General features: G+C 52.5%; 1 protein-coding gene across 2 annotated transcripts in view; it reads left to right on the top strand.

Moving 5' to 3' along the window:
• The window catches only part of PITRM1 (pitrilysin metallopeptidase 1), a 170770-nt gene that overhangs the window by 68348 nt on the left and 87562 nt on the right, over positions 1-14860 (top strand). For both annotated transcript variants that reach the window (XM_075315477.1, XM_075315479.1), the window contains exon 10: positions 117-245. In XM_075315477.1, coding sequence (XP_075171592.1) covers positions 117-245 — 129 coding nt within the window. The remainder of the gene's footprint in view (positions 1-116; positions 246-14860) is intronic.

The following is a 14860-nucleotide window of genomic DNA, read 5'->3' as shown; positions in this document are numbered from 1 at the left end:
AATATTATCTTACTTACACATTGCTGTATGGGAAATGTGTATAGATTCCAGTATTCTGCTTAAGATGTAAATTTACCAAAGTGACACAAGTGGTTACAACCTTTTTCTGTCTCTAGTATTACAGACTCTTTTGAATCATTTACGTTGAGCCTTTTGTCCTCTTTGTTGGTTGATGGACCAAATTCTCCTTTCTACAAAGCCTTAATAGAAGCCAATCTTGGGACAGATTTCTCTCCTGACAGCGGGTAAGGAAACTCTCTTTTCTGAGAGTGTCTGTCGTGCTTTTAGATTTTTAATAAACAAAAAACAAATGTATTTTGTTTTAAACAGTTCTGAATTATTTTATCACCATTTTCTGAAATTCTGAATTTTTATTTCTTTATCGTTCCTATGGGACACCCAGACCATGGGTGTTTAGCTTCTGCCTCCGGAGGACACACAAAGTACTACACCTAAAAGTGTAGCTCCTCCCTCTGAGCTTATACACCCCCTGGAGAACCAGATCTAGCCAGTTTATCGCTTTGTGTTCAGGAGGCATACATCCACACATGCATTCTCATCTGATTTTGTTTTGATTTTTTGGAAAGAGTTTGAAGAAAAGCGGGTCCAAGTCTGGACTCCCGGCATGTCCCTTCTCACCCCACTGTGTCGGCGGTGTTGTTAAGGTTGATTTCCAAGGCTGGAGCCTTACATGCCATGCTCCTTCACCATCCCTCCTGGGCTCTGGCTTGAAGTGGGAGCCAGCACGGTCTCCATGCCTGGCAGGAGACCGGTCTCCATCCACAGCCCCTTGAGGATCCTGTTGGACCGGAGAACTCATCCCCAGGGACCTGGCCCTGCGTCTCAGCAGCTAAGTATCTGAGACGTTTATGTGTTGGGTGTCCCGGTTCTTTATTGTATGGGGAGAGTATGCTGTATATGATTATTTTGCCTTTTCCGGCGGGTTCTCTAGCTTTTGCCTGAGAACCGCGCCGATGGTGCCTGCTTGTCGGCCTCGCCGCTTAAATTTAGGCCCCGGCTTCGCCGGAGGCCTAGTTTCGTTTTCCTGCCCTCGCATGTCACTCATGCAGAGGGACAGGATCGGCTCCTCCCGGCGGTCGTTCTACACAGGGGAGGGACACTCCCCACTGCTGGGGCGTCCCTCCTCCCCTGCAGGTCTCTATAGCCCTCCAGTTCCCGCTCTCCTATAGGAACTCCCCCTAGTCCCGCCCCCTCTCCTCGCTCCGGCGGCCATTTCTCACGCAGAGTTCACTCTGCTCTGGGACATTCTGCACTCTGCATCTCTGCTGAGGTGCTGTGCACTGGGGGACCGGGCTTCGGGTTCTGGAGGGCACACAACACCGCGCCCAGCGGTCTGCTAAGCCACAGCCGGTGTCCGGTTGTGGACCTCTGTATATTCTCCCTGGGGTTCATTCTCTGCAAAGCCCCCACTCCAGCAGCATGTCTCACACAAGGAGCAAGGCTCCAAAGCTTTATTCAGTATGCACTGCATGTAAGCTCCTGCTGCCTGAGCCGAGCACTTATCCACACTGTGATGGTTGCTCTAACTTGGCGGTGCCACAGCCTGGAGCCTCACCCCCATTGGTCTCTCAGGCTGCTACTGCACCTGTGGCTGAACCCCCGGCCTGGGTAGAGTCCTTTTCTAGGTCCATATCCCAGTCATTTGCTGAGTCCATGGGACTTTTGTCCAGGACTTTGATGAATATGCATCAGCCCTCCTCACAGGGTGCCTCTAATACTCTTGCCAGAGGATCCCTATCCTCTGACCTCCGTCCATCAGAGCTCACAGAGGATTCATCATCAGGTCCCAGACCCCGTCCTTCTAAGAGAAGGCGCAGGGTTTCCTCCCCCTCCTCATCCCACGGCTCTGTCTCAAAAGCTGACTCGCAAGATGAGGAGGATGCCCTCACGGGTGGCTCGGAGGCTATGTATCCCATCGATTTCTCTGAGGGTGACTCAGATCTTAGTGACTTGATCGCTTCTATTAATTCTGTGCCGGATCTCAATCTGCCAGTCTCAGAGGAGCAACCCTCTTTGGCAGAAAAGCATCAGTTTACCTCGCCTAAGAGAGTGAAGAGTGTGTTCTTTGACCACTCCAGTTTTCAGACCGCTGTGACCAAACCCAGGGCCTGCCCTGACAAACGCTTTCCAAAGCGTGGTTCTGATGATCGGTTTCCATTTCCACCTGAGGTGGTCAAGGAGTGGTCTCACTCCCCAAAGGTAGACCCTCCGGTGTCTAGGCTCTCAGCCCGGACCGTTGTGTCGGTGGCTGACGGCACCTCACTTAAGGATTCCACTGACCGTCAGATTGACCTTCTGGCCAAATCTGTGTATGAAGCTGCGGGGGCCGCGTTTTCCCCGACTTTTGCAGCAGTGTGGGCTCTCAAAGCCATCTCTGCTTCTCTGGAGGAGATGCATTCCCTCACCAAGGAATCTATGCCTGAGATGGTTACCTTAACCTCTCAGGCTTCAGCTTTTTCATCTTATGCCATGTCTGCAATGCTAGAGGCTGCTCACCGCACTGCGGTGGCTTCAGCTAATTCCCTCGTTATCCGCAGGATTTTGTGGCTTCAAGAGTGGAAGGCAGATTCTTCTTCCAAGAAGTTTCTTGCTGGGCTCCCTTTTGCTGGTTCACGGCTGTTTGGTGAACAGCTGGATGAAATTACTAAGGAAGCTACTGGCGGGAAGAGTACTTCCATGCCACAAACCAAGACCAGGAAACCCGCCCAGGATAGGAATCAATCGAGGTTTCGTTCCTTTCGTTCCTCCAACTGGTCATCCTCTAAGCCTTCCGCCTCGTCCGCTGACTCAGCTAAGGATCAGAAACCCAACTGGCGCCCAAAAGCGCGTCCTCAGAAGTCCGCAGGAGGTTCTGCCACTAAGGCAGCCTCCTCAATGACTCTCGGCCCGCTCCAGCCACGTCCTCAGTCGGTGGCAGGCTCTCCCACTTTGGCGACGCTTGGTTAAAGCAAGTCTCCGATCAGTGGGTGAGAGATCATATCTCACGGCTACAGGATAGAATTCTCTTCCAGCCCGCCAAACAGATTTTTTTCTCTCGACTCCCCCCTGCTCCAAGGCCGCCGCCTTCTCACAGGCCGTGGCATCCTTGCAGGCAAACGGTGTGATTGTACCAGTTCCTGCTCGAGAACGGTTCAGAGGTTTTTACTCAAACCTCTTCCTAGTTCCAAAAAAGGACTGTACCTTCCGGCCCATCCTGGATCTCAAGCTTCTCAACAAGCATGTCCGGGTGCAGCATTTTCGCATGGAGTCTCTGCGATCAGTCATTGCCTCTATGACCCAAGGGGATTTCCTGGCGTCCTTCGACATCAGAGATGCCTATCTACATGTGCCAATCGCAGTGTCACACCAGCGTTGGTTACGTTTTGCGATAGAGGATCATTTCCAATTCGTGGCTCTCCCCTTCGGGTTAGCCACGGCCCCTCGGGTATTCACCAAGGTCATGGTGGCAGTGATTGTGGTCCTGCACCTCCAGGGGTTAGCAGTGCTTCCTTATCTGGACGACCTTCTGGTCAAGGCTCCATCCAGCGCAGACTGTCAGCGGAGTGTCTCGCTCACTCTCTCTCGCCACTCTAGCCCAATTCGGGTGGCTTGTCAATCTTCCCAAGTCTACACTGACTCCGACCCAGAGTCTCACGTACCTAGGGATGCAGTTCGAGACTTTGCCTGCACTTGTGAAGTTGCCCTTAGTCAAACGGCAGTCTCTCCGGCTAGCGGTGCGCTCTCTGCTGCGGCCCCGCCGTTATACCCTCAGGCGCCTGATGCAGGTGCTGGGTCAAATGGTGGCGTCCATGGAGGCGGTTCCCTTTGCCCAGTTCCATCTGCACCCCCTGCAGCTGGACATTCTCCGCTGTTGGGGAAAGCGGCCTTCCTCCTTACACAGGTTAGTGGCTCTGTCGCCACAGACCAGGAGCTCTCTTCAGTGGTGGCTTCGACCCCTCTCCCTGTCCCAAGGGCGCTCCTTTCTGACTCCGTCCTGGGTGATTCTCACCACGGATGCCAGCCTATCCGGCTGGGGAGCGGTATATCTCCACCACAGAGCACAGGGCACTTGGACTCCGTCCGAGTCAGCCCTTTCAATCAATGTGCTGGAAACCAGAGCTGTGCTTCTAGCTCTCCTAGCCTTTGGCGGGCAGGCACATTCGAGTCCAGTCAGACAACGCGACAGCGGTTGCCTACATCAATCACCAAGGCGGGACACGCAGCCGCCTGGCAATGTTGGAGGTCCAACGCATTCTTCAATGGGCGGAGGACTCCAGGTCCACCATATCCGCAGTCCACATCCCAGGCGTAGAAAACTGGGAGGCAGATTATCTCAGCCGTCAATCCGTGGACGGTGGCGAGTGGTCCCTGCATCTGCAGTGTTTCAGTCGATCTGCCGCAAATGGGGCACTCCGGACATGGACCTAATGGCATCCCGTCACAACAACAAGGTTCCTGTTTACGTGGCTCGCTCCCACGATCCTCAGGCCTTCGCCACGGACGCTCTGGTTCAGGATTGGTCCCAGTTTCGTCCATCCTACGTGTTTCCCCCTTTAGCTCTCTTGCCCAGAGTCCTGCGCAAGATCAGAATGGAGGGCCGTCGAGTCATCCTCATTGCACCGGACTGGCCCAGGCGAGCTTGGTATCCGGACCTGCTCCAACTGTCCGTAGAGATGCCGTGGCATCTTCCGGATCGTCCAGACCTACTCTCGCAAGGTCCGTTTTTCCGCCCGAATTCTGCGGCACTCAATTTGACGGCGTGGCTCTTGAGTCCTGGATTTTGACGGCTTCTGGTATTCCTCCTGAAGTCAGCTCCACTATGACTCGGGCCCATAAGTCTTCCTCCGTCAAGATCTATCACAGGACTTGGAAAATTTTCCTGTCCTGGTGTCGCTCTCCCGGCCATCCTCCTTGGCCATTCCCGTTGCCGACCCTTCTGTCTTTTTTACAGTCCGGTCTGCAGCTAGGACTGTCCCTCAACTCTCTCAAGGGACAAGTCTCAGCTCTATCAGTGCTGTTCCAGCGGCGTCTCGCCCGGCTGGCTCAGGTCCGCACCTTCATGCAAGGCGCGTCTCACATCATTCCGCCTTATCGGCGGCCCTTGGATCCCTGGGACCTTAACTTAGTCCTCACGGTATTGCAGAAACCCCCTTTTGAGCCCCTTAGGGAGGTTTCTTTGTATCGTCTTTCTCAAAGGGTGGCCTTTCTAGTTGCCATAACTTCTCTCAGGAGAGTCTCTGATTTGGCTGCGCTCTCTTCGGAGTCACCTTTTTTGTTTTTTCACCAAGACAAGGTAGTTCTTCGTCCGACTCCGGACTTTCTTCCTAAGGTGGTCTCTCCCTTCCACCTTAACCAGGACATTTCCTTGCCTTCCTTCTGTCCGGCCCCTGTTCATCGCTTTGAGAAAGCGCTGCATTCTCTGGATCTGGTGCGTTCTCTCCGGATTTATGTGTCTCGCACCGCTGCGCTTAGGCGGTGCACCTCTCAAGCTTTTCAAAGCACACTCGACCAGAGCTGTCGGTGCCTCTTGGGCTTTCAGGCATCAGGCTACGGCTCAGCAGGTCTGTCAGGCTGCCACTTGGACTAGCCTGCATACCTTTTCGAAGCACTACCAAGTGCATGCTCATGCTTCGGCAGATGCGAGCTTGGGCAGACGCATCCTTCAGGCGGCTGTCGCCCACTTGTGAAGTTAGGCTCCGCCTACTTCTTAGTTTTTTCTGTTTATTCCCACCCAGGGACAGCTTTGGAACGTCCCATGGTCTGGTTCTCCCATAGGAACGATAAAGAAAAAGAGAATTTTGTTTACTTACCGTAAATTCTTTTTCTTATAGTTCCGTATTGGGAGACCCAGCTCCCTCCCTGTTGCCTGTTGGCAATTTTCTTGTTCCGTGTGTTATCACCGGCTGTTGTCGTGGACAGAGTGTCCGGTTGTTCCGGTTCTTGCTCGGTTCTACTTGTGGGTGGCTATTCTCCTTCAGCTTTTGCACTAAACTGGCTAGATCTGGTTCTCCAGGGGGTGTATAAGCTCAGAGGGAGGAGCTACGCTTTTAAGTGTAGTACTTTGTGTGTCCTCCGGAGGCAGAAGCTAAACACCCATGGTCTGGGTCTCCCAATACGGAACTATAAGAAAAAGATTTTACGGTAAGTAAACAAAATTCTCTTTTTCTCCATCAATTAAGTTGTAAGGGTATGATTTTGCCATGAGGATCTGTAGTTTTTATTGGTATGCTTTTATATTATTTGGGTATATACTGCATTTTTTTTTTTTTTTTTTTGTTGCAGTTTTTAGGTGGATTACAATCACAAAAACCCAAAACTTCTTCAATTTTTTTAAAAAAAGATTGTGTTCTCTTTTACCAACTAAAAACAAATTTAGAAGAGGAATACATGTTAGGTAGTGCTGCGTCCATAAAAGCCAAATCTATGAAAATATAAAATTAAGCAAGATGAATAGATTAATTCAGCAAAGTAATTGGGATTAAGCCTTACAATAAACAGTGTTCGTAAAACTTGTTTTCTCTTAGCCATCATTGGGGGACACAGGATCATGGGTGTTATGCTGCCTATCCATAGGAGGACACTAAGTAGATGCAAAAGCATAGCTCCTCCTCTGCAGTATACACCCCCTGGCCGGGCCAGGCAACCTCAGTTTTAGCTTAGTGTCTATAGGAGGCACATCTCTGCAGACTACTGCAGCAAGAATTTTTTGTTTTTAGAGGGCGACGGTTCCTTTGGGGACCGATTTCCCAAAACCATCAACAGGCGGGAACGCTGAGTGTTGCCTCCCCGTACCACCTCCTGCGACGCTGGATCCTGGGCTGTTATTCACTGGACGACAGGTCTCATGGCACTGATTTTCCAGAGCCCAGAGCAGATGAAAACGTCCTCAGCCCCTCTTGCAGGCTCTGAGTTGATATTCGCTCCGCACCAGTGTAATGATGCGAGCAGCTCTGACTGTGTTGTGACTGAAAAAAACACGGTGACTGACATTACACAGGATGGTGCTGCCACCTTGTGGACAAGTGCTGAAATTGCTCGAGAGGCAGACGCTGTAAAATCTGATCCCCCTCCCACAGACAGTGGGTGATACAGGAAAAAGTGCGGGAAAAAGGACACTGAGCCACTGGAGCTGTATCAGAGCAGACCTGCCTCGGACTGCCCTCATCGCTGACGTGTGAGGAATTGCCAGAACTGCTGCAGATGTGATACTGGTTTTAAGGGACCTCCGGACCGTCTCCTTCCTCCATTCCAAGAGACTATATGCTAGTCCTCTGAGAGGGCTGAAGATTTCCAGATCTCTGCTCCTTGGAGTCGCCGCTGTTTACCCGGAGTCCAGGCCTGCTACGTGGGAGCCCTCCCTCCTTGTGTTTTGGACTGGTAATGTAACCCATAGGGCAAGTCAGGGACAGAATTCTTGTTTATCATTGCTGTTTTTTTTTTTGTGTTCTGTGCAGTGTGTCCGAAGTTAGAGACTCTGATAGTAAACCCTGATTATGTGTGCTGCTAAACCAGCTGCGTGTGTCATTGAAATGTTTACCAGTAAAGAAATGTACCCTTGCATAAAATCTGAGCGTGGGGATTTTGTTGGCGCAGATTATGGGAACTCAGCCGCGGTCTTACCCGCGGCCACTTCATCTGGCGTAGTCTGCAGGATCTGTGACCAGCAAAATCCCCTCCCGGTGGTAGCTTATAGTCAGACAGCTCCTCCAGCGTCTATTGTAAATCAAGTGAGAAAGTTTAATGGACGGAATTACCCTGTACCTGAATGGGCGGAACAACTTAGGATAGTGGGGGAAATGTATAATGTTGATCCTAAGACCCTAGCGGAAATGGCTATGCTGACGTTAGAGGGGGAAGCATGGACGATGGTCAGACTGGAGACGGTTAGGGGCCAGCGTACATTAGATCACTTGGTGCGGGTGCTAGAGAACACCTATGGGCCGACCAGATACCTGGGAACAATGCGCTACATTTTCTTCCAGCGTACACAGCTCGAGTGGGAGGACATTCCCCGATATGCGAATGCCCTCCAAGTACTGCTGGAACAAGCCTGCAAAAATGGAGAAAATCTAGCTGGTACATCCTCCCGCGACCTGGTGCTGAGGGACCAATTCGTAATAGGACTGAGAGATCCGTATCTCAACCGCTCATTGCAGGACTTACTCCGGATAAATCCAGCCCTTACGTTTGCTGAGGTTAAACAAGAAGCCATAGAACGTTCTAGGGGACCTGTTACGGGAACAGAGACTTATACCGCTACTTGCAGATCCATGTACAGTACAAATACTCCGAACAGCGACACGGAAGAACTGAAGCAGATGGTGGCGGATTTACAGAAGCAGGTGCTGCAGCTCACATTAGACCAACAGGCGGATAGGCAAGTGAGACGGCAACCTAGCCGGCCTATGGGAAAGTGCTGGACATGTGGTGACCCCCGTCACAGGGCAAACCGTTGCCCCCAGAACTCCTTCCAACCCGACCCGCAGCCGTTCCATCGAATGGACTCTCAAACACCCCAGCAAGCGGAGTTTCACTCGAAACAGCGGATGGAACCCCAGGCCTATTCACTAGAACCGCCAAGCCGTGCCTCTCAACAGCGGGCATCTTTAAACTAGACACCCCGGCTGAGGAGGCTCACTCGACCGGGAAGACCACGGAGAAAAGGAGCCAACAAAGGAGCAAGCTTGCGTCAAACAGCCCTACACTGAAAGTAATGCTAGAGGGGGTTGCCGGGCAAGGACTAATGGATACTGGATCCCAGGTGTCCACCATCTCAGAACAGTTTTACGAGAAATATCTACAACCACGGGCTGCTTATGACCCGAGTACCGTCATCAAGATCAAAGCGGCCAATAATCTACCCATTCCAGTAACGGGAGTAGCTTGGATGCGCACCGAAATGTGTGGACAGGACCTCGGGAAGAGGGGGATAATCGTGGTCAAAGAAGGCTTCGATTCGGAAACTCCCATGATTATTGGGATGAACATCCTGAAAGACCTGGACCTGGTATTGTTTACCAAGCGGGGACCCAAGTACTGGCAGGAAGTTACCACACACGGGGCCACCCGCCAAGCATTCCGAAGAGTGGTTCGGGCCTGCAGCCTACAGCAAATGGCAGAGGAACAACGGCCCATAGCCACTATCACCGTGCCTCGCCACACTAGGATCACCTTACCGGCTGAAAAGGAAACAATTATCTCGCTACCCCTTAGCACCACAAGACCGCTTGAAGGCGTGGCGGTACTGATTGAGCCACAAACCCCGAGGGAAGGAAAACTGAACCCATTAGTCGCTCGCACTCTGGCTGTCGTGAAGAGGGGAATACGTCTGAGCAATACGGCTAGTGTAGGCGTCGACCTAGAAGCGGGGACACAGCTCGCTAGAGTCTACGCCCTACCTACAGAGGTGAATCCCAGGGGCCCCCTCCAGTTTGCCCCATCGACAGAGGGAGACTGGACAGTGACTGTCTCCGCCATGGCCACCACCACAGATGACACTGAAGCTGGAAAGGAGCTGCTAGAGAAGTGTCAGCTGGATACATCCCAATACTCTAAACAGGAAGTGTCACAGGTGGAAAAACTACTACAGGAACACCAGGCGTCCTTTGCCCGGCATGACACCGACTTTGGATGCACCACCAGTATCCAACACGAGATCCCTACGGGTAACGTTTCTCCTATCCGTGAGAGATACCGGCAGATACCACCCCAGCAATACCAAGAAGGGAAAAGCCTCCTGAATTCCATGCTCCATGCCGGAGTGGTACGAGAGAGCCAGAGCCCCTGGGCTGCACCGGTGGTAATAGTTAAAAAGAAAGCCGGATCCCTGAGGTTCTGTGTGGACTACCGCCGCCTGAATGCTTGCACCACCCGGGACTCATACCCTTTGCCGAGGATCGAAGAATCCCTGACTGCTCTGAAGAAAGCCAAGTATTTTTCCTCCCTGGATCTGGCCAGCGGCTATTGGCAGGTACCCATGAGCGAAAGGGACAGAGAAAAGACCGCTTTCATCCTACCCATGGGCCTGTACGAGTTTGACAGGATGCCCTTCGGCCTGAACAACGCGCCGGGGACTTTCCAGAGGCTGATGGAGCGCTGCTTGGGAGACTTCAATTTCGACTTCACCCTCATCTACCTTGATGACATTGTGGTCTATTCAGCCACGTTCGACGAACATCTACAGAAGCTGGGCCGCGTGTTACAGAGGTTAAGGGAACATGGCTTGAAGTTGAAACTCAGCAAGTGCCGTCTTCTACAGCAGGAGATCGATTACCTGGGCCACAGGATCTCGGCCGAAGGTGTTCAACCATCGCCGGAGAAAATAGCCGCCATACGAGACTGGCCCCAGCCCACAACTGTCAAGGAGGTCAGGGCTTTACTAGGACTGGCAGGCTACTACTGTCGGTTCGTCAAGAACTTCGCCCGGCTTGCCGCACCACTGCATGACCTGCTTCGAGGGACCACCAACAGTCCCAGAGGACGCCGCATCAATTGGGGGCCTACCCAAGAAGAGTCCTTCCAAGCTCTAAAGGGTGCCTTGACGTCGTCCCCCATCCTGGCATATGCAGATTACACCCTGCCCTTTCAATTACATACCAACGCCAGCCTACAGGGTCTGGGGGCAGTACTCTCACAGGTACAAGAAGGCAAGGAACGCGTTGTAGCCTATGCCAGTAGGTCCCTACATGAAGGTGAAAAGAATCCCACCAATTAAAGTTCATTCCGGCTGGAGCTGTTTGCCTTGATGTGGGCAATGAGTGAGAAATTTGCCGGATATCTGACGGGGACAGAAGTACTAGTTCTGATGGACAACAACCCTTTGGCCCACTTAGAAAATGCGAAACTTGGGGCTATGGAGCAGCGATGGATGGCTTGGCTCTCCAAGTTTAACTACAAGATTAAACAAGATTAAATATAGAGCTGGGGCTGAAAATCAGAATGCGCACAGCCTGTCCAGAAGGACATCCCCCTCGCCCACTAAGGACCGGGACGAAGAGCTGGAAGGAGACGAGATGCCTGACTTTGCAAGATTAGCCCGGCAGATTATGTATTGCCGCCAGTATGCTGTGGATGAGGCTGGCACTCCAGTAGGGTCCCCACAGGAATAGTGCAGAATCCAGGACCAGAATGCTGAATGTGCCCTACTCAAACAATGGGTGAAGCAGCAGCAGAAGCCGTCCTCTGACACGCGGTCACGACTGTCCACCAGTACCCTGACCCTGCTCAGCCAATGGGATCATCTGATTCTGAGAGAAGGAGTGCTATACCGGAGGATCTTCCTATCCCACATGCTGGAGGAGTGCCTACAGGTTGTAGTGCCGGCCCAAATGGCCCGTGAGATGGTGGGAGAAGCACACAAGAGGAACGGCCATTTTGCCAGACAAGACCTTCCGGTGGGTCCAACAGTCCATCTACTGTCCGGGACTCCGCAAACTGGTTGAAGATGTCTGCCAAGCCTGTCGCACCTGTGAGCTTTACAAGTCCGCTGAGCAGCGTACACCTGTCCAAACAGTTGAGACATCCCGGCCCCTTGAGCTGTTGATGGTGGACTACCTGTCGATTGGGACGGCGAGTGGTGGCTACCAATACTGTCTAGTTATGGTAGACTATTTCACAAAATTCGCAGTTGCTGTTGCTACCAAAGATCAGACTGCCGAGTCAGCTGCGCGGGCCATCTGTCGACAGTTCATCCAGGTCTATGGGTGTCCGGAGAGGTTGCACTCTGATCAGGGGGCTTGTTTTGAAGGTCAAATTATCGAGGAGCTGCATCGGATGTATGGGATCCAGAAGTCCAGAACCACCCCTTACCACCCACAGGGGAATGGTGCGTGTGAGCGCTTTAACCGGTCTCTACTCCAGTTGATCCGCACCTTAGCCGATGACAAAGACCAATGGCCCCAATTCCTCCCGGATCTAGTGTGGGCCTACAACAATCAAGTCCACTCCGTGACGGGTTTTACCCCACACACCCTTCTCTTTGGCCGCCCAGGAAAAGGGGTCCATGACCTAAACCTGACCAGTCCTGAAAAAATACCGGCGGTACCTATCCATCCTGGCTACACACTCATCGTCAGAAGATGGAAACTGTATACCGACTGGTAGGCCAACAAATCCGGGGCCAGAGACATGCTGACCCGCTCCCCGTACAGGAAGAACCCTTAGAAGTAGGACAGCTAGTCCTGGTTCATATTAAGAAGCCTCAAGGAAAACTCCAAGCTAAGTGGGAAGCTGAAGTCTATCGGGTAGTTGAGCGCCCCTACCCTGATGGTCATGTGTACAGAGTCTGGGGCGAAGATAGCGGCAACTCTCGCACCTTGCACCGGAATATGTTGCGCCCCTGCCGATCCCAGCCTGACTCCCTGACCACAGTACCCGGTGAGGACGACACTGCTGACATGACTGACACCATTGACATTACTCAGCATAGTGACCTTGTAGACTCCGGGACTGGTTACCCGCCTGCGCAGACTGGCTCTCCCTCTAGGGAACTGACGGATGTAGAGAGTGTAACCGGTGATAGAGTGGAGGGAAATCGACCCCTGCGGCGTACTACCCGCACCACTGCCGGGGTTCCTCCTGGGCAGTCTTATAGGGACCAGTATGTATGGCCCGCTTCTCAGCCTCCCCCTGCCACAGCCTCAGTCCTAGCTGCCCTGGAACCTGTGAATGTTGAAAGGGACTGCCAACCTTTCAGTGGGGGGATATGTAATGATGCGAGCAGCTCTGACTGTGTTGTGACTGAAAAAACATGGAGACTGACATTACACAGGATGGTGCTGCCACCTTGTGGACAAGTGCTGAAATTGCTCGAGAGGCGGACGCTGTAAAATCTGATCCCCCTCCCACAGACACTGGTGATACAGGAAAAAGTGCGGGAAAAAGGACACACAGCTCCAGTGGCTCAATCAGAGCAGACCTGCCTCGGACTGCCCTCATCGCTGACGTGTGAGGAATTGCCAGAACTGCTGCAGAGGTGATACTGGATTCAAGGGACCTCCGGACCGTCTCCTTCCTCCATTCCAAGAGACTATATGCTAGTCCTCTGGTGAGAGGGCTGAAGATTTCCCCATCTCTGCTCCTTGGAGTCGCCGCTGTTTACCCGGAGTCCAGGCCTGCTACGTGGGAGCCCTCCCTCCTTGTGTTTTGGACTGGTAATGTAACCCATAGGGCAAGTCAGGGACAGAATTCTTGTTTATCATTGCTGTTTTTTTTGTGTTCTGTGCCGTGTGTCCGAGACTGATAGTAAACCCTGATTATGTGTGCTGCTAAACCAGCTGCGTGTGTCATTGAAATGTTTACCAGTAAAGAAATGTACCCTTGCATAAAATCTGAGCGTGGGGATTTTGTTGGCGCAGATTATGGGAACTCAGCTGCGGTCTTACCCGCGGCCACTTCACCAGCGTGACCAGACTGCCATCTCCACAGGAGTTGAGGTGAAATCATTCCGATTTTTCCAGAGCCCCAGAGCATTCCTCAGTGCCTCTGACAGGCTCCGAGTTGATACACGTTCTGTGACCGGGCCCAGCAGGCATCAGAATCTGCACACTGGCTCCCTGGCAGGAAACTGGAACAAAGGTCACACTGACTGGATGCACATGGGCTGTGATTTGGCTCCCTGACAGGAAACTGGAGCAAAGGTCAGAATTCCACCTGTGGCGGGGGGAGGGGACAACTCCCTGGACTAAGTGCACCCGCAGCTGCGGTACTCTTAGAGGTTTTTCTGTCCACCATTGTTGTACAGGGCTGGAGGGGGGAAGGAGTCCCTTCCCACCATTTTGTTTATTATATTTTCTCATGCCTTCTTGTCAGAGCTAAGCCCTGCCCCCTACGACACTTGATAATCCACGCTCTTTCACGAAAGCGCGCGTAACCCTCCTCACACACGATCTGCAGAGCATTGCTGCAGAGCATTGCTCCCTCTTGTTGTGATCAGAGCCTGTGGGCGTCCCTCAGAGCTGGCTTCCTCCTTCTCACAGGAACTGTGACGCAGGAGGGGGAAAGGGTCATCAGGGTTCTGGATGAGTTATAGCCTCACTTGCATATTAAGTCTGCAGAGCATTGCTCCCTCATTACAATCAGAGTTTGTGGCTCATCAGCCAGGGGCTGCAGTCACATGTTTTATGCCCTGCACAACTACAGCAACAACTATACGACTATTAGGCTATGTGCGCACGTTGCGTAAATACATGCAGTTACGCTGCGCTTTGTAGCGGAGGAGCTGCAGGCAGAGCGCATGGAATCGGCTTCACTACGGACATTTCTGCAGCGATTTTAAAGTGCACATGTGCTCTTCAGATCGCTGCAGAAATTTCTGCAGTGAACTGTACGCAACGTGTGCACATAGCCTTAATGTATCCTGCCACGCTGAGCTACTAGGGGATGATAGCACCTCTTCCTTCTGTGAGTCCGGTGCCTTTGTAGACCCACCCCCACCCCCCCGCCACCACCGCAGCAAACGCTGCCAGCCCAGAGCCTACGGCTCCCAGTCCCCCAAAATGGGCACAGTTCCCAGAACCTGGTGCTGGCTATGCAACATCGTCCTACACCCCTCGGGGCCCCTGGACAGAACGCAGCCTGATGACACCTCTATAGAGGGTCCTTCTGATAAGACTCAGCCCTCTGCTTCACCGGTTGCAGATCAGAAATGGGCATGACCCCCATGGTTCTCCCTTTGGGGTACACAGATGGGGTTCTCCCACATGTTCCGCGGTCTCTGAGGAGCCAGAGGAAGGGGAATGATGTTTGTACTGGCATGATTCCTTGGTTTCAACCTCCCCGAGCGATCAAGCTGCGATGGACTCCCTTATTGCAGCAATCTACCAAAACTCTGCATGTGGAAGATCTCCCATCCACTACTACT

The sequence above is a fragment of the Anomaloglossus baeobatrachus genome, chromosome 6, assembly GCF_048569485.1.
Source record: "Anomaloglossus baeobatrachus isolate aAnoBae1 chromosome 6, aAnoBae1.hap1, whole genome shotgun sequence".
Lineage (NCBI taxonomy): Eukaryota > Metazoa > Chordata > Amphibia > Anura > Aromobatidae > Anomaloglossus > Anomaloglossus baeobatrachus.
This window is presented reverse-complemented; position numbering and strand designations above follow the sequence as displayed.